Source organism: Kryptolebias marmoratus, linkage group LG5 (assembly GCF_001649575.2).
Source record: "Kryptolebias marmoratus isolate JLee-2015 linkage group LG5, ASM164957v2, whole genome shotgun sequence".
In the NCBI taxonomy this organism is placed as follows: domain Eukaryota; kingdom Metazoa; phylum Chordata; class Actinopteri; order Cyprinodontiformes; family Rivulidae; genus Kryptolebias; species Kryptolebias marmoratus.
Genome location: NC_051434.1, coordinates 22,194,492 through 22,213,390, shown reverse-complemented (window position 1 = coordinate 22,213,390; position 18,899 = coordinate 22,194,492). Strand labels below are relative to the sequence as shown.

General features: G+C 39.1%; 2 protein-coding genes across 2 annotated transcripts in view; one reads left to right on the top strand and one right to left on the bottom strand.

Moving 5' to 3' along the window:
* LOC112451524 (histone H3-like) overlaps positions 1 to 18,899 on the top strand; it is a 269,127-nt gene that overhangs the window by 93,474 nt on the left and 156,754 nt on the right. The window lies entirely within an intron of this gene.
* On the bottom strand, positions 14,747 to 17,637 carry tbxta (T-box transcription factor Ta). Its single transcript, XM_017437986.3, has 8 exons — positions 17,368 to 17,637; positions 16,881 to 17,145; positions 16,495 to 16,629; positions 16,356 to 16,417; positions 16,219 to 16,280; positions 15,924 to 16,097; positions 15,713 to 15,836; positions 14,747 to 15,634 (listed from the first exon to the last, which is right to left on the bottom strand). The coding sequence occupies exons 1-8, from the start codon at positions 17,550 to 17,552 to the stop codon at positions 15,373 to 15,375; spliced, it is 1,269 nt and encodes a 422-aa protein (XP_017293475.1). The 5' UTR covers positions 17,553 to 17,637; the 3' UTR covers positions 14,747 to 15,372.

Genomic DNA, 18,899 nt, shown 5'->3' with positions numbered 1-18,899 from the left:
GTGCTCGGCTGATTGTAGGATTGGTACCCGAGACTCACCCTGTTCCTCTTGCTTTCCAGATCATTCCACGAACGGCACACTGTAGATACTGTCACCTGTAAATAAATACACTTACCTTCAGCTTTTGTCTCTGTGTCTGGTTTTGGTCTCGCTCTTGGACAAATTATCCCTGCGTTCATGTCAACTTTATACAATACTTTATACATCAATAGTAAATAGTAAAATAAGTAAAGTTGTTTCGTTCATCGACGTTGTCTGGTTGGTGACGTATTTCCACCCCGGGGCGCAAAAATCTTTGCCCATAGACTCTCGTTAAAAGTTGCACATGCGCAGTAGCTCCTCTTCAATACAAGAGATAGGACGGTTCTGGGCACACCTCTCCTGCACCCAGAGCTAAATGCAGCTGTGTTTGCATTTCACCGCCTCCCGCCGCGGGAGCATGCGACGCCTGCCATGGGCTGACGTCACATCTGTCTGTCATAAAGTTCGCCTGATTGAAAAGTCTAGCCGCGGGTGTGCTGCCTTTTATTCAAAAACAGTAATAAGTTCATTATGTGTCTAAGTTACATACACAAGGTAATAAATAAGTTCATAGTTAATAATTAGTTTAAGAAAATTTATGCTAAAAAACTGGTAAAATGTTTGGGTTTGAATTCTAATCGGAGTGAGACTGATCTTCGTTTTATTGTATGTGCAAAATACGTAACGTAGTGAGTGCTCTCACTATAAAACAAGCTTTCTCCCCCTGGAGAAAACTCCACCAGCCGCCACTGGTTCAACCTGTGTAATAATCACACATACTGAAGTATTCTGACTGTCAGAATTATTTATTGGTAGATCCAAGCACTGGTGTTTTAGCCCATTTTGCTGTGGTACTGTTTCAGAAAGGTCCAGTCAGAGGTCCATTGGGGCTGCGGTTGGGTGGGGAGGCAGTATGACTGTGCAGAGGTTGAGGGCACAGAGGAGGCAGAGGCTGCTCAGCTAAGAGCAATGTCTCACCGAGGTATTAGAATTTCTTCATTAACAAAGACACACAGACATCAGAGGGTCAGGTTAGGGGAGGCTGGGCGGGTGAGGTGGGCAGTCTGCAAACACACCTCCTTTCAGCTGCATAGACTCGCTGATCCAGACTTGACGACTTGTTTTCTGGCAGCGACCGCATAAATCATCCAAAAGGCCTCGCACAATATGACTCACCGTCACAACCCTGGAGCTTGTGCTTTTCCTTCCACTTCTTGCGACAGCGAAATGGATTGTTCCTGTAAGCAGAGGAGGGATATGTGAGGAACGCCAGGACAAAGATGGCAAGAGGGCTGACAGAATTTTACTGCCCAATGCCAAAGAAGATAATGTTTTTTGCCTGTGTCTGTGTGTGTGTTAGTTTGACTAAACTACAGAAAGAAATTCAATAAAGTCTCAGAAAGTAATCATGGGATGTACATCTACAACTAATTAACTTTTGGAGTCAACCCAATTCAAGATGACCATCACAGCAAAGCAATTATAGTCAACACAAAATGGCTTTAGCTCAGTCAGTTTAATTTATTTAAAACTGCCATTAACTATTGGAATCAACTCTGTTAGCAAAAAATCTCAGAAACCACTGAACAGATTTTAATGAAAATTTCAAAGTAATTATTGGGTGTACATTCACTACTGATGAACCTTTGGACTCAACCCAACTCAAGATGGCTGTCATGTTCAACAGATCAAAGAAAACACAAAAGTGGCTATGATTCAGCCATCTTTTCAGATATTTTGTAAAAATTTGGTGAGGTAATAGCTGACAGTCATTGACAGCACATATTCCAAGTGACAGATCAGGCAAGAACCCTCAACATCAGATGATCTTAGTCCAAAGCTCATGCATGAACAACAGAGGGTGATATGCATTCCTTCGAGGATTGCTTGGTCTTTAATTTTTACAAGAGAATGAAAACTTCAATGTGACTTCAGGTTACAGTCTGTCTTTTATTTCTGGCACCAAACATTCGCTCTGCCGCACTGCTGGGACAATAAAAATCAATCCTGTCACGACGATGGCCTAACATCTGTTGTTTAGAGTCCCCTGTCCTCTGCAAATGGTGCTGGACACACTCTGTGAAGTAAAACACACACTTCCAGGGGTGGAGAAGAGGCCAGAGAGCAAAGTCAAACTCCCAAGTGTCAATTAGTGAAGGCCAACAGAGGCTGCAGGTTGTGATGTACAGAGCAGATCTGCTGTCTCAAAGGACAAAGGCTTCAGTCAGCCCAGCGTCCTCAGATCAACAAACACAAACACTGTAACTGAGAGGACGGGGGTGAGGGGGAAGCAGGGGGACCTCTTTACTTCTCCAGACTCAGCAAAGATCATCAGCAAACATCCTCCTCATCACGTCTGGATCATAAACATGCAGGTCAAAGAAAGAATATATTCAGAACCCTCCAGGGGTCATATAATATCAGAAGTGAGACAAGGGCTTAGGGATGTTTGGGTTTGCTAAAGTGGATTAGTTGTGGCAGCCATCTTTAATCAGGTTGATTCCAAAAGGTAATCACTTGTAGATCCATATCCAAGGATTAATCAAACTTGTTCACTTGGTCATAAGATAAAAAAAATAAAAAAAAATAAAATGGATGCATGCACAGACACAGACAAAAATGTTTATCGCCTGCCACCTTGTGTTATGTTACAGTCACAGACTTCAAAATATTTTACTGGGATTTACTGGGAATCATACAATGCAAAGTTGTGAAGTGGAACACAAATGAAACATGGTTTTCTAAAAAATGTTTACAAATTAAACTCTGAAAAGAGTGTGTATTCAGCAAATACAAATGATGTTTCTTTCAACAATGATTTCTTTCTTGCCACTCTTCCATAAAGGATAGATTTGTATAATCTATGGCTAATAGTTGTACTTGCATAGATTCTCCCACCTGAGCTGTGGCTCTCTGCAACTCCTCTAGAGTTACAGTACATATAAAAAGTATTTACCACTTTGGATGTTTTATTTATTGGTAAAAAAGGCTAATTTATAATGACCATGACTGATTTATAATAGCAATAAAAGGGTAAAGCATCCAAGAGGATGAAAACTTTTTTAAACACAGTATCATGGGGCTTCTTTGCTGCTTCTAAATTAATGCCCTCCTTGCCCGGCCTGTCAGTTTCGGTGGACGGTTACATCTTTGTAGGTTTGCAGTTATGCCGTACTCTTTCCGTTTTTACATGATGGATTGAACAGAGATGTTCAAAGCTTGGGACACTGTTTTATAATCCTGCTTTAAACTTCTCAACAACTTTGTCCCTGACTTGTGTGGCATAGCATTGGTCTTCGCAATGCTGATTCATCATTAATTTTCTGTAACAAACCTTTGAGGCTCACAGAACAACTGGATCTATACTGGGATTAAATTACACACAGGTGCACTCTCTTTACTAATGAGGTAATGCCTGAAGATGGATGATTTGGATTTAAGTTTTTAGTATCAGAGTAAAGGGGCCTAAATACAAATGCACACCACACTGTTCATGTTTTTATTTATAAAAGATGTGAAAACCATGTCTAATTTTCCATCAACTTCAAAGTTGAGCACAACTTTGTTTTGGTCTTTCACATAAAATCCAGATAAAATTACTTTTGGGTTTGCAGTTAGAACGTGTCAAAATGTTGAAAAGCTCAAGCTGAATACTTTTATAAAGGCTCTGTATTTACTCACATTAATCAAAAAGAATCAGTGTAGCAGCTTCCAGTAATCTATTTATAAATATCATTGATACTCTGAGTCCAGCATAAGTCATTTCCTGCTAACTTACACTCTAAAACAATCAATCCAGCCTGTGTTACCTGGGATTTTTCATTGTTCTTTTGATATTCTTGTCTTTTTTCAGATTGTGCAGCATTAATCTTTCCAGCCACCACCTGACAATCCTAGATGTTAAATCAACCTCAACTAAAGTTTAAATTATCCATACATTAACTCTGGTTTTAGCCAATTTTTAGAAGAACTAGAATTCAAAACTTTGACCCATTTGTATTATGAGAATGAACAAAGTGCCCATTTATTGTAACTTCTGTGATCTTCTTCATCATCTCGGGTGTATCTGGTGAACAAAGACACTGTTGACGCTATGAGAATAGCGTGATGGGGCCTCCAGCTACAGGTCACATTGCTGCTTCATTACTGTTTGCCTGTGGCCCCGTGACCCTCAGACCTTCATTTGCACCTTAGTGAGGACCACTCCATCACTGCTTGGAGTCTAAAACCTTCACACACACAAAGACACACACACACTCACACACTCTGCTGACATGAGTCCATAGCCGAACCGCTAGCCTTGGGTACAAGCTGAAAAAAAACTGAGAACACTTTTACTTTTCTGTTTCTCTTATCAGTTGGTAGGTTAATTTGGTGCTTTGATTATTTGATTTCATTTCTACAAAAGCTTTTTTTTTAGAACATGTACTTCTGCGGTGTTTTGAAAATTATAAAGCCAGTATCTCACTGAGCTGTGACTCTTAGCAACTTGTGCATGTACGGCATTTGCAAGGGAGTCTCCAAAATATCTCAAAAAGAAGAAAATGCATACGGACATTTAAATTTTCGGTTTGAACAGTGCAGAAAGCTTCCGTTCAGTTTTATTTCTCCTGTTTTTTATCATAAAAAAAAAACATCTTTTCTGCAGAACCTGAGATACTTGATCTCTTGTTCTGCTGTCACAACAAACTTATTGACTCAATAAATATATTCATGTAAACATTTAAATGTATAATACCTGCACACTGTCATTATATATTTTGGGGTAAAATTCTGGCAAAAGCTGCTCTCGGTAAACTACTAAAAATTTCAAGTTTTAACCAAAATATGTGTTACAGTTGCTATGAATGAATTTTTGCTAAAAAGCTTTCTTCTTTTTTTTAATGGTAAAATTCTGGCAACCAGAGTTGCTGAAAGTTTTAAAAATTTAAAGTTGAATTAAGGTTATTTTTACTGAAAAAGTGTTTTTAGATTAATGGGTTTTATTGCTGTTTGAAGTTAACCCTAAACATATTTACAGTGTTTATATATATATGTATATATATTTATTTATCTTAGTATTTATCATAAACAGTTATCAGCTGGGAAACATGGATTACAAAAACATAAACTGTGCTGTGTCACACGTTGTCTTTTTAAAATTTATTTTACAATGAAATTCTGGAAACAACAGTTCCCACTATTTCAAAAAAATTTTAGTTTGAAAAAAAAATGCAACAAGAAAACATTGTTATACTACGTTTTACATTTGCATTGAGTTTATTTTTTACTGAAAGACTGTTTAAATTTACAGGTTTTGTTGTTTGAAAGTTAGTTACCCTAAACAGATTTATAGTTTATATATTATTTTATCATAATAATTTAAACTTGCCATTTAAAAAACGTATATCATACTGTATCACACACACACTGATGTCATGTTTTACAGTAAAATTCTGGCTGCTGGTATTTTACAGTAAATTGTTGTTTTGCTAACCTGCGACCATGCATTGAAGTATTTATGATTTTGTCCTTAGCCCTAAATATGTAAATTTGACTCTAAACCCTAACATCTCACAAATGAGAGCAAAGTTTAAATGTCTTTTGAAGCTGTATTTAAACTGCTTTTTGAGTCTTGAAAACATTATGTTTAACACCTGAAGAAGCTGGTTGAGATGAGGCACGAGACATCAACAAAAAAAAGCACACGGCTTAGAATACAGTTTTGCAAGCTGTGGATGCAAAAATATGCCACGACTTTCAAAAAACCACTAAAAACAACTGCACAGTTTGCTGGTTGCTTTGTCACAAACTTCAGTAGGAAGATTTGAGTCATAAAGCAGATTCTTATTTATCACCCACCGCCAAAGGAAATGCAGTGATAATGTTTATGTGTTTGTTTAGCAAAGTATCTCATGAACCACTGCATGAAGTTGGATGAAACTCTCAAAGTAATCACTGGATGTACATTTACAACTGACCAACCCCAATTAAGATGGCTGTCACAGCTAAGCAACTTTATCAAACACAGAAATGGCTACAAGGTTTCTGCTATGTCAGTGATGTGATTTTAGGCCTTAAAAAGTTTTAATCATATTCAATTTTTTTATTTCGGGTCTTAAAATACATTCAGTCATGTTTAAAATTTCTATCTTTGTTCATGCATTGCTTCTTCCATCAACTTGCTCTTTTGAAATGTGCTGCCAGCATTCATTTGTTCTATGTTGTCGTTCTGCCCGAAGATTTCAGATGCCATTACTCTGTAACAAAACTAAAAGGCTCAATTACGGATATGCCCCTGAAACTGGTTTGATGTAGTTTTTTAACAACTTGGATGAAATTCATATAAAAAGCAACAAAATCTGTGACTTTGAAAGAAATATTCCAGTGACCCATTTATTTTTTTATTTCCTATAGGTCTTAAATTTGAATAATAATTATCTTTAAAAGGCCTTAAAAACTTTAAACTTTTCAGTAAAACTTGCTAAAACCCTGTGGCTATAACTCAGCCAATTTTACATATACTGAGCTAAAATTTGTTGTGGTACTAGCTGAAAACTTTACCAGAAACATACTTCAAGCACTACACTATGCACAATATTTTTGTTTAATACTTATGAGGAATTACTGGACAAAATTTTGTAAAACTTTCAGAAAAATCATTAAATACACATATACAACTCATTAACATTTGGAACCAGTCCACAGCTAAACAACATTAGCCTGCATGGCTAAACTGGAACTCAGTCAGTTTTACAGAGGCTGAGCTAAAGTTTGATGTGGGAGTAGCTGAGACTCATTCATAACACATACTCTGAGCATGACATCTTGAGATATTGCGTGAGGTTAGCATTAATTTTAAGGTTTGACCTAAACGCTACAACTATGATCTTAGTTTAAACCTCTGCCATGACAGATGGGCGATAAGCATTTCTTTAAGGAATGCTCAGTAAACATCAGTGGTTCAAGTTGTGTTCAGATAAAAAGTTTGACATATCACAAATTCTATCCTCAATAATTAAAACAGAGAAGAAACACCTGTCCTGTCATGGTCTCAGGTGTTCATATTTTGCGTCCATGGTTTTTGACTTTCCCCTCATGCAGACCTGAACGTGTTAGCTTAATGTCGCACCATGGCGCACATTGTAACAAAAGGGTGCCAGTGATGGAGAAGGACCCTGGATGGATTTCTGAAACTGAACACTTTCATGTTGGAGAAGCCAACATTCACTTAGCGTGGCCATGCTGCCGCTGTTATTTAGAGAACGCTCATACAGCGGGGTCAAAAGTTTGATGATTGAGGTTTATTGCACCAGAGCAAAGTGAGACTCACACCTTGAGACCAGAGTTTTAAAATTAGAACAGGTGCTGCTGAGGGGTTCTTGAAGACCTCTTGTTTTGTGTAACTTTACTTGCTTGTGTTTGCTGTTTGGTCTTAAAGGGATCATCTGGTCATTCTTGAAGTGATGTTTAGTTAAATATTTATCAGTAGTTAGTACCCTGTCAGCCATGACATCTGTCACAGAGCACAGAGTGTGGAGAAAAGGGCAGAAGTCTTTATTCAGGCTTTGCTAATGGATAGCCAAATAACGGCTCATTAAATAATTTTTCAGGCTATTTTTTGTTTTGGTTTTTCAAGCTTAAAAACACTTTCTCAAAAATATCACACTCGTGTGAAAGATTTCTTCATTACTTAATACTAAACCTCTACACATTTGTGTGACACCGTTTGTGGCTGTTTTTACAACTGAACAATGTTTGCATTACAACATGAATGTAGTTTTGCTGACTGAAGGCTGTGTTTATGCTGATGGTGCATACCTGTTCTTTTTAGGAAAGAGTTCTTTTTAAGCCTAAAAACAATATAAACAATTCCTCATTTGGCTAGCCATTAGTCTAGCTTGGATGAAGACGTTTACCTTTTTCACTTTTTTGTGTTGCCAACTTAATGATTTTTTTTCTTTTTTTTAAATAAAAAAGCCTTTAATAAAGCTGCACATGTCCACATTAAAAACAAATTTGAATTTCTACAATTCTTAGAAATAAGGTCTGAACACTCACTGTCCATCAACTAGGACATTCACCAAGCGGCTATTCACTTGCTTGTCACATTTGTGTCTGTTCTACTCAAAAGGAAGACAAAAAGATGACATATTTGCTTTAGTTGTAGCACCTATGTCCTATTGAAAATTGGATGTCTTAATCTTACTATATCATCGTTGGCGTCTTTCTTGTTTAATATATTTATTAGAATTTTCACATTATATGCAAAACAAGATAAAAGGGTGTTCAAAATTCTTCCAAGGAAGAGGAAAGATAAATATACAAAACAAAACAAAGCAAAACAAAAAAACAAAAACAAAACCGCAGAACAACACAGCACACCCAATAAATAACCAACAATCCCATAGATATTGTCACCTACAGGGTATGTAGCAAAAAAAGAAACTAAAAATTGAGACCATACAAAGACCATGTCAGTATTTATGGAACTACTACTCAGCAAAAATTCCCAGGGTCTACTCTTCCTGTACCTCTGTTGAGGGTTTATTGAAAAAGGTCATAAACGATTTCCAGGTTTTATAAAATGTATCCTCAAAACATCTCCTCACATACCTAATTTTCTCTAATTTTAGGTTAAGTAGTATATCCTTTATCCAGTTTGACACTGTGGATGGGGCAGCATCCTTCCATCTCAGGAGAATTAGGCGGCGTACTAGCAAAGTTGAGAATGCAGTTACCTTCCTGCTTCCAGAAGGTAAACCTAAACCCTCAGGAGTAACCCCAAAGAGCAGCATGAGTGGGTTTGGAGTAATTTTAACTCCAAAAACAGCTGAGAGTGCTTCACAGATACCAGTCCAGTATATCTGTATCCTGGGGCAGTTCCAAAAAGTGTACTAACGTGGCTTCCTCTAATTTACATCTATCACGTATAGGGTCAATTTGAGGGTAGATTCTGGCTAATTTAGATTTATGGAGATATGCATGATGTACTACTTTAAACTGGATAAGAGAGTGTCTCGCGAATTTTGACAATGAATGAATTTTCCCCAAAATATCAGCCTAAACCTTCTCACTAATTGTAATTTGAAGATCCTGCTCCCAGGACTGTTTAATTGTGGCAAAGGATCGGGAGTCTAAATGGGAGATCAGAGATCAATCTTGACATATATGAGGTAATAAAATGCCTAACCTGTAAATATCTAAAAAAGTGTGAAGCTGGTATATTAAATTTGTTAGACAGTTGTTCAAAAGAGGCAAACTTGTTTTTAATGTAGAGATCCTTAAAATATTTTAAACCTTTGCTTTGCCACACACCGAAAGTGGCATCCTGCAATGAAGGGGGAAAAAGGTTATTAAATGCAAATGGACTGGAGAGACTGATCTGACGAAGGCCAAAGTGTTTCTTAAATTGAGAGTGGATTGCCAGGGAGTTATAGACTATACTGTTAGAGGAGATATGATTAAGAAGTAAGGGTAAGGATGCACTGACCAAAGCTGACAGGGATTATTTTTTTCATTATATTTAGTGAATATTCAGGCTTCTGTCGAGGCAGCAGTAGCTTGGTGGACAGTGCCAGTTTTGTAATTCTGAGGCTGCAGATCTGAGCCCAAGTTGCGTCAGGAAGGCCAACACTTGCCAAGTCTTTTGTGTGAGTTTGTTCGCTGTGTCAACCCTTGAAGAAAGGAGGCTGGGGGTTCTGCATCGTGGCTGCCAGGGGTCACTTGGAGCTTGCCTCTGCTGCCCTCTTGGGTGGGGTCCAGTCGTCCCTGCGGGGGGCCCCTGAGGCTCTGGGCTTGGGGGCCACTGTGTGTCTGTGCCTCCGCTCTTCCTTGTGCCGTCCTCATGTCCTGGGGGATGGATCTGGGTCCCCACACTCACTACCAAATATTCTTAAGGAGAAACCTTATAGATACATATAGACACACATACATACAGTGCCTTGCGAAAGTATTCGGCCCCCTTGAACTTTTCAACCTTTTGCCACTTTTCAGGCTTCAAACATAAAGATGTAAAATTTTTAATATTTTGTGAAGTATCAACAACAAGTGGGACACAATTGTGAGGTGGAACGAAATTTAATGGATATTTTAAACTTTTTTAACAAATAAAAAACTGCAAAGTGGGGCGTGCAATTTTGTAGCGCCACCTTTTGCTGCGATTACAGATGCAAGTTGCTTGGGGTATGTCTCTATCAGTTTTGCACATCGAGAGACTGAAATTCTTTCCCATTCTTCCTTGCAAAACAGCTCACGCTCAGTAATGTTGGATGGAGAGCGCTTATGAACAGCAGTTTTCAGCTCTTTCCACAGATTCTCGATTGGATTCAGGTCTGGACTTTGACTTGGCCATTCTAACACCTGGATACATTAATTTGTGAACCATTCGATTGTAGATTTTGCTTTATGTTTTGGATCATTGTCTTGTTGAAGATAAATCTCCATCCCAGTCTTAGGTCTTTTGCAGACTCCAACAGGTTTTCTTCCAGAATGGTCCTGTATTTGGCTGCATCCATCTTCCCATCAATTTTACCCATCTTCCCTGTCCCTGCTGAAGAAAAGCAGGCCCAAACAATGATGCTGCCACCTCCATGTTTGACAGTGGGGATGGTGTGTTCAGGGTGATGAGCTGTGTTGCTTTTACGCCAAACATATCGTTTTGCATTGCGACCAAAAAGTTCGATTTTGGTTTCATCTGACCAGAGCACCTTCTTCCACATGTTTGGTGTGTATCCCAGGTGGCTTGTGGCAAACTTTAAACAAGACTTTTTATGGATGTCTTTGAGAAATGGCTTTCTTCTTGCCACTCTTCCATAAAAGCCAGATTTGTGCAGTGTGCGACTGATTGTTGTCCTATGGACAGACTCTCCCACCTCAGCTGCAGATCTCTGCAGTTCATCCAAAGTGCTCATGGGCCTCTTGGCTGCATCTCTGATCAGTTTTCTCTTTGTTTGAGATAAAAGCTTAGACGGACGGCCGGGTCTTGGTAGATTTGCAGTGGTCTGATACTCCTTCCATTTCAATATGATCGCTTGCACAGTGCTCCTTGAGATGTTTAAAGCTTGGGAAATCTTTTTGTATCCAAATCCGGCTTTAAACTTCTGCACAACAATATCTCGGACCTGCCTGGCGTGTTCCTTGTTCTTCACCATGCTCTCTGCACTTTAAACACAACCCTGAGACTATCACAGAGCAGGTGCATTTATACGGGAACTTGATTACACACAGGTGGATTCTATTTATCATCATCAGTCATTTAGGACAATATTGGATCATTCAGAGATCCTCACTGAACTTCTGGAGTGAGTTTGCTACACTGAAAGTAAAGGGGCCGATTAATACTGCACGCCCCACTTTGCAGTTTTTTATTTGTTAAAAAAGTTTAAAATATCCATTAAATTTCGTTCCACCTCATGATTCTGTCCCACTTGTTGTTGATTCTTCACAAAATAATAAAAATGTTATATCTTTATGTTTGAAGCCCGAAAAGGGGCAAATAGTTGAAAAGTTTAAGGGGGCCGAATACTTTCGCAAGGCACTGTACATATCTAGATTCAGGTGTCTGTCAGATACACCTTCAGTTGGGCTGCGGTTGTCACTAAATACCCTCTTGTATTACCTGGCTCTGTGTACTTTCCATTTAAGGTATAATTATCATCATATACTGCATATGCTTTTTGTTGTTGTGGATTCTTTGTTTTGTTTTCTCTTTCCATTGGCCCTGTGGCAGAGATCAAGGGTGTTGACTTGTTTTATCTCTATGGTTTTTCTCTTCAAACCTTTTCCTCCATCTCTTTCCCCCGTTCTCTTTCTTCTTTCTCATCTTTGTTTCCATTACAATTGAAATAAACCCAAAGCAATTTCTAATAAAGTTTCATATACCAAGGGGAACATCATGGAGAAAGCCAAAATCTATTGGGCCTTACCGTGACATTAAAATGACAATTCTGAGTGCCACACAGCTGGACAGGACATGATTAAAAAAAGAAAAAAAAAAAAAGAAGAAAGGAGCAGATGAAAGAACAATATTCGGACCTCTGTTGCAACTTTTTTTATTTGTTTCAAGTGACTAGCAAGTCTAGTGACCTTTTCTGGTGTTATTGGAGGCTTTTTGAGACTCTAATGTAAAAGCATGTATTTTTATGACTCTTCTTTACGAGCAGGAGCAGTGCGTCCACCGTTGGCCCCTCCCCAATCCTTGGGCAATCAGCACAGGTCTCACACAATGACCCGTCCACATCCTGGCTGAAGATGAATCACGCATTCATGAACTCACCGCTGGCTGACCCACCCTGGCTTACAGTCAGTGTAAAATTGTCTTTATTTAAAATAAACCACTGCAGAATGTCTTTTGACAGTTCCAAGCATGCATAAAGGAGGACAGTTGTAATTATGACAAAAACAAAACAAGAATTAACAAAACAAAAAAAAAAGGTAATTTATATTACACAATCCGTGTATGGTTCGTTCTTTGTTTTTTTTCGTTTCAAAATAAAATTGCAAAAACCAGTAGGTGGCGGTAATGTACTTTTTAATTACTTACTTGGAATATTAAAGAAATCTTGTTGATGGTAAGATCATCAGCTCTCAATGAAATGCGTCGATTCCCTCTAAATAAGACAAACGTATTCATTTTTAAACTGGTAGATTCTGAAGTGCTAACTGAAAAAGTTCTTCTTCTTCTTGTGGATTTTAATGGCGGTTGGCAAGAAACTGAAGGTGTACATTACCGCCACCTAGTGGTAACTGAAAAAGTTATGTGCCAGGTCAGGTCAGGTTCAGGTCTTCATTTCCGGTTCCGCCATAAGGTCCCATTGAATTAACAAAGAAATAAAAGCTTGTCTTTGGTTTTACCATTGCAGTTAAAAAAAAAAAAACATACCCTTTTTTTATTTTTGCAATTGCCGTTTTTCTAATTTCGTTTTAAAAACGAAAAAAAAAAAAAAAAAAAAACATGCTTGTTTTGTTTTTGCAATTTTATTTTGAAACGAAAAAACCAAAGAACAAACCATACACGGATTGTAAACATATTTACAATGTTTTTTTCTCAATTTTGTCTCCCCCACAATGTTATTCTTCTCTGGCCAATTATGCAAATTAGGTGATAACAGTGTTTAGTGACTTCTACACCAGCCAATAGCTACTTTCTGTACTGAGGAGTTGGCAATACTTAACACTCTGTGCTCTATGACTGATGTCATGACTGATAAAGTACTAACTATTGATAACTATAAGACAGAGCATCACTTCAAATGACCAGAATATCCCTTTATATACATATATATATATATATATATATATATATATATATATATATATATATATATATATATATACTTCCCTTGTTGAAGGGGTGAGGCTCCTGAGGTCTCTTCCTGTTTAAAGAGTTTTTTTGTTCCATGCACAGTTTGATAAGGGGATTGAACCAATTCTAAAGGGAATGTTCAGGCATTTTTATGTGGGGCTATGTTTAAATAATTTGAACATTTAATAACCTACCTGTTGTAGTTATAGCTTTTTTGAAAAACCTCTGTTTGGAAAAACACAGTTTTATTCTGACCGGACTGACAAGCCAGTGGCTAGTCTGAGGGGGGCTGAAACCAAAGTGGATTGCTGCCATTTTAAAAGTTTCATAGCGGTTCATGTGAACACTATTTTCTAAACCTTTACGCCACTGTCAGTTTCTCAGTAAAAAAATATTTAGATATGTAATCAGTGGCAGCAGCAGCTAGCTGTAGCATATCTAGTGGAACCCGATATGCTACATTGACTTATGTGCTTCCAAATAACCACAGAAGTCGATGTAAATAACTGTACTGAGAAAATTGTGGTATAAAGGTTTAAATTATACTGTTTGCATGAACAACTATGAAACTTTAGAAGCTAGCTATTTAAGTTGGCAGGGATCCACTTTGGTCTTAACCACATTCAGACTAACCATTAGCTTTGCAATTGAATACAAATAAAACTCTATTTCTCCAAATTGAGGTTGTTAAAGAGCTATCTGCAACAGGTAAGATATTAATTGTTCATTTTATTAATAAATTAAACTAGCTCCATGACTGCTTTCTTTCATCGATTCAATATATCAAAATTAAGTGAGGCTGAAAAACTCATACATGCATTTGGAACCTGCAGACTGAATTATTGCAAAGCTGCTGTACCTGGGTGCCCAAGGAGTTCCCTAAAAATTGTCCAGAAGATCCAAAACACCGCAGTTAGAGTTCTGACAGGAGCAGCAAAATCATTTCTCCAGTTTTAGAACCATAACACCTGTCAAACTCAGATCTCAGTTTAAAATACTTGTTATTATTTAGAAGGCCCTACATAGCCTTTTTTACAAGACCTCCCACAACAACCCTAGGCTCTCAACATGCTGGTTTACTTGTCATCCTTAAAATTTGTAAAACTAGATTGGGAGGCAGAGTTTTCCGAGTGTTTTCATTTCTCTAGTCTGGAATCAACTACTGTCTCAGTTCATCACACAAAAGTCTCAGCTTTTTAAACAGAACTTACCTCTTTGAAGCAGGATGCAATTAGTATTGCATTCTATTATCTAGTTGCTTAACTCCCTGTCATTATCTGTTTTAATCTGTGTTTAAAGCGCTTTAATGTACTCTTAACCATTATTTTTACTTTGTTTGTGCTTCATTAGTAAATTGGAATAAATGGTTTCTCAAAGCCTAATTTTGCTAATAGCCAAAGAGTTGAGACAAGTTGTAGATTCGAGAGAGCAATATATATTTCATTCTTTATTAAAAGGCATAAATAAAACATTCACCAGGATCCAAAACAAATAATAGCTTATGTACAAGATGTTTGAGCAAGAGATGGATTTTTTTTCCATTAAAACCCTCCCAAGAATCAAAAGGCATTTTGAAATATGTGAAAAAGGCTAATTTATATGGAAAATGCAAGACATTAATTTATTCTATATACACACATGTACACATTATGTTAGCCATTTTTCTTCTTGAAAGAAAAATTTGCAAACATGTTGAATAATCCTGTGGAAGGCTAACTAAGAGCAAAGACAAAAAAAAACAAAACACCAAAAACAAAGATGAAGTTAGTGTCAGAAATAAGCACCGTCGTAAAAACAACAGTTTAGATTTTAAACACAACAGATCGATTCTGTTTTGTTTTATTTACAAATATAATAAACTCATTAATTCATCATCACTTTAAGGCTGTGTGAAAAGCAGATTCCTGTATTTAATCACAGAACAAGCTGAATCCGAGAGTTTGTCTTTGCCCTGTTAAATGACTCAGACTGAAGACTTTTAGTTCAGTATGTTTTGTTCTTTCTTAAGACCTAAGCAGACTCATGTAGGTTTTGTGATGCTCCAGATCATCTCAGTCCTGTAGTCTTCAGTAGCTCTGGGCTACAGGCGCCCAGGTCGCTGTGAGCCTGGCGATGGAGCTCTCAAACTGAGCGTCCCCGACCCCAACCTCGCTCAGGCTGGGGTCGTACATGGAGGACGGCGACGAGACGGGAAGTGAAGAGGCCAAGCCCGTGTAAGAGGAGCCCCTTAGGAACTGGGAGGTCAGACCCCCAGGTATGGAGCCAGAGGTGGAGGAGCCTGAAGGTGTGAGCGTGGTGCCGGCGACCGACCAGAGGCTGGGGTACTGACTGTGGATTTGACAGGACACGTTTAAGTTGTATACCTGCTCGAGAAACCCCTAAAATGATCTGTGTGGGAAGCCTCACCTGGAGTTGGAGGTGGAGTTGGTGGTGTGGGACAGAGTCCCCATCCCTGTGGAGTTGGGGATCTGAAGGGGCGACCAGCTGTCGTGGGCAGGCAGAGTCCCTGAGCTGGTGTCCATGTAGTTGTCTAAAAATAAAATTTACAAAAAAATGGAAAAATTGAAGCCGGCCCTCTTGTTTAAACATTAATCAAAGACCTGAGCGGGGGTCTTACTTGTGCTGGAGCTGCGGTGGGGGTAATGGGTGGGGTACGGGGCTGCTCTGTGGCTCCTCAAGCTGGAGTAGCGCTCACAGTAGGAGCCGGATGAGTGGCCCGCCGTGCTGCTGAACTGAGGGGGGCTGCTGCTGGGGCAGATGGGATTCTGACTTGGAAGGAACCAACCTCCAACTGTGTAGGAAGGAACAGAGCTGTGAGTGAAAATGTAGATGCTGAAGATCCCCCTGAACAAACATCCAGACAGCTCACATCTGATGTTTTCAACATTTGAAAGAAACGAGAAAAAACTCACGCTGAGAATAACCTGACTGCTGGCTGTCTGCGCTGTGGTCTGAGACTTCTTTATGGTCACTCCTGAAATAAAAAAAACTATATTTAAAGCCACAATTTAAATATTGTGGATATTTAGGAAGAAGCTGAAGCTTTTACCTTTCTTTGGCATCCAGAAAGGCTTTGGCAAACGGATTGTGTTTTATCTTCAGAGCAGTGATCTGTGTCAGGGGTTAAGGTGTTAACACTACAGATAAAACATCTGGAATGAAGCTTCCTTGTGAAAATACTAACAGACCTCCTCATTCTGGTACGCTGTGACAGCGATGAACTGAGTTTCAGGAAACGACTGACTGCTGATCATCTTCTGGATGCCTCCAACCTTGACGATGTGGATCCTTGGCTCGTACTTGTGCAAAGAATTCAGCATAATCTACCGAAACAGTCAATTTATTCATTGTTTATGTTAATTGAGAATTAAAGCTATAAAAGTCACATAAATTAATTTATAACAGGTAGAAAATTATCTAAAAAGGCGTTTTTCCTGCATAAAAAGTGATAACATTTTAAATTTTGTCTAAAAAAATATTTTCTAACAATATGAGCATCAAATAAATCTGAATTATGAAGAGTCCTCAGGTCTCTCTCTCTGGCTTTTACACACACACACACACATACACACACCTGTCCTCCGCCGTTCAGTTTGTTGGACAGTTTTACTTTGCTGAAGGACACCGGCGCTTTCATCCAGTGAGCACCGAAGTTCGGGGAGTCCGGGTGGATGTAGACGCAGCTGGGACTCTGGGGCTCCGGTTTGCCCCCTGGGACCCACTCCCCGTTCACGTACTTCCAGCGGTTGTTGTCCGCGGCTACAAAGTCCAGCAGCACCGAGTACATGGCGTTCGGGTCCAGTCCGGAGACGCTGACGCGGAGGACCGGAAACATCCTCCTGGAGATAAGGACAATATCACTCTCTGGGACCCAACCTGAAATAAATCTTTTCTTTTTTTCTCAACCCTCAGAGGCTTCGTATGTAAGTCTGTCACAAATATTTTAATAAAATTCATATAATTTTATAAACGAACCGGCGTTCCTCAGGCTTAAAACCTCGTGCGTAGAACGTGTCCAACCTGCGCGCAGAGCCTCCCCCCCCCCCGCTCCTCGGTCTTACCTCCCAGTCTTAGTGACGATCATCTCGTTGGTTAATTCTTTAAATTTGCTCCACAGTTCAGAGTCTTCCAGCGTCAGTTTGATGTCCCTCTCCGACGTGTCCCCCTTCTCGCTGCCCTTCTGGAACTCGCTCTCCACGGCGCTCAGGAGGTGCTCCAGCCGCTGGTCCGGGTTCAAAGAGCTCATCTTTTCGGGTCAGGTACACGGTGATCACAGCTTCAGACTCGAGCCGGAGCGCTTACTGATTCCTGATTCCTGAGCCCTGGGGCCTCCTCATTTAAGGGCCCCCAGGGACCTCATGCGGAATATGGGCGTGGTTTGTGGAACTTTGACCGGCTTTCAGACTCCGCCCACCACAGTCTGAATTTTCCCAAGATTAAAGAGAACTTTTTTAAAAGCTAATCTTTGCAAAGTCATGAAAACAGGTAAACAAAATAAAAGCAAATCATATTCAAATAATTTATAAAGCAAGAAACAAAATCTGCACAATATTTTTCCTCATATCAGTGGTTAATGTGTCCTAAAACTGAACATTTGTTAGCACAATATGGAGGAAAAAGTGGTCAGATTTTAGGGTCGCGGCAAAAAAGCGACTAACCGCCAGAGCATGTCAGCTACAGGTGGGGGTAAAGGCATACCATACTGATACCATTTGAAAGAAGGACGGACGGTGAGCTGAGCGAAGCTGACACCGCACCCACGTCAAAAAATCCAGCAAATAGTCTGAGTGGTTAGTGCTCAGTTTGTGCAGGTTTGTGCCGTTAAATTTTTCGTTTGTGCAGCTTTGGTTTCTGAGATATTAAAAATAATTTTTTTAAGTCATCCAGAGGTCACCCCCCATCCTGCTCCAAAATAAACCAAAGTGGGCTACTTCGTTAGTGCTCCGTTTGTGCAGGTTTGTGCAGGTTTGTGCCATTAAAACTATTGTTTGTGCCGCTATCCCTTATGAGATATTACATCATTTTCTTTCAGGCGACAACTGACTTCACCTAAATTGATGATTGTGGCCTGCGCTGGACATAACCAAAAAACAAGCAGTTATTAATTTCGTATGTTATTGTGCAAGTTAAATTCTGCAGATTTTCAGTTGTTGTACAGTGTGTACCTTCTTTTGTTTTGAACTTCAATAAAGATTTAGAACAAGAAGAAATTTATCTCATTTCAAGTGTTGGAGCTTTTTATTCTTTACCTTCATTGCTTTGAATTTTGTTGTTCATTTATTCAAGTTTTGTTTGACTCGACCCGATAATTTACTCCAGACACCAAGAAAGGTTTAAAAGAATTTAAACAATGTCTGTGAGGGGCAGAAAACTGGTGCTGTCTCTCTGCTCCACAACAGGGTTCTAGGAGAGAGTTACAGTGATTAATAAAATTCTCTTGACAAATTAAAAACTTCTAGAAAAATCACATAATTACCCTGTGCGTCTACTTTACACACTCAGAGTTGGGACCCTCCAAGGAATGAGTGGGGGATTAATGAGGTGGATGTTGTGATGGGCAAACTTGTGCACAGGAGCGGGGGGGGGGGGGGGG

Bases quoted from the DNA above. Each gene is read 5' to 3' on its own strand.
- tbxta (XM_017437986.3), bottom strand. From the start codon at position 17,552: ATGAGCTCTTTGAACCCGGACCAGCGGCTGGAGCACCTCCTGAGCGCC. The intron at 17,146-17,367 runs GTAAGACCGAGG...CCTTATCTCCAG, and splicing joins ATCGTCACTAAGACTGGGAG to GAGGATGTTTCCGGTCCTCC. The intron at 15,635-15,712 runs GTGAGGCTTCCC...TCAAATCCACAG, and splicing joins AACTCCACCTCCAACTCCAG to TCAGTACCCCAGCCTCTGGT.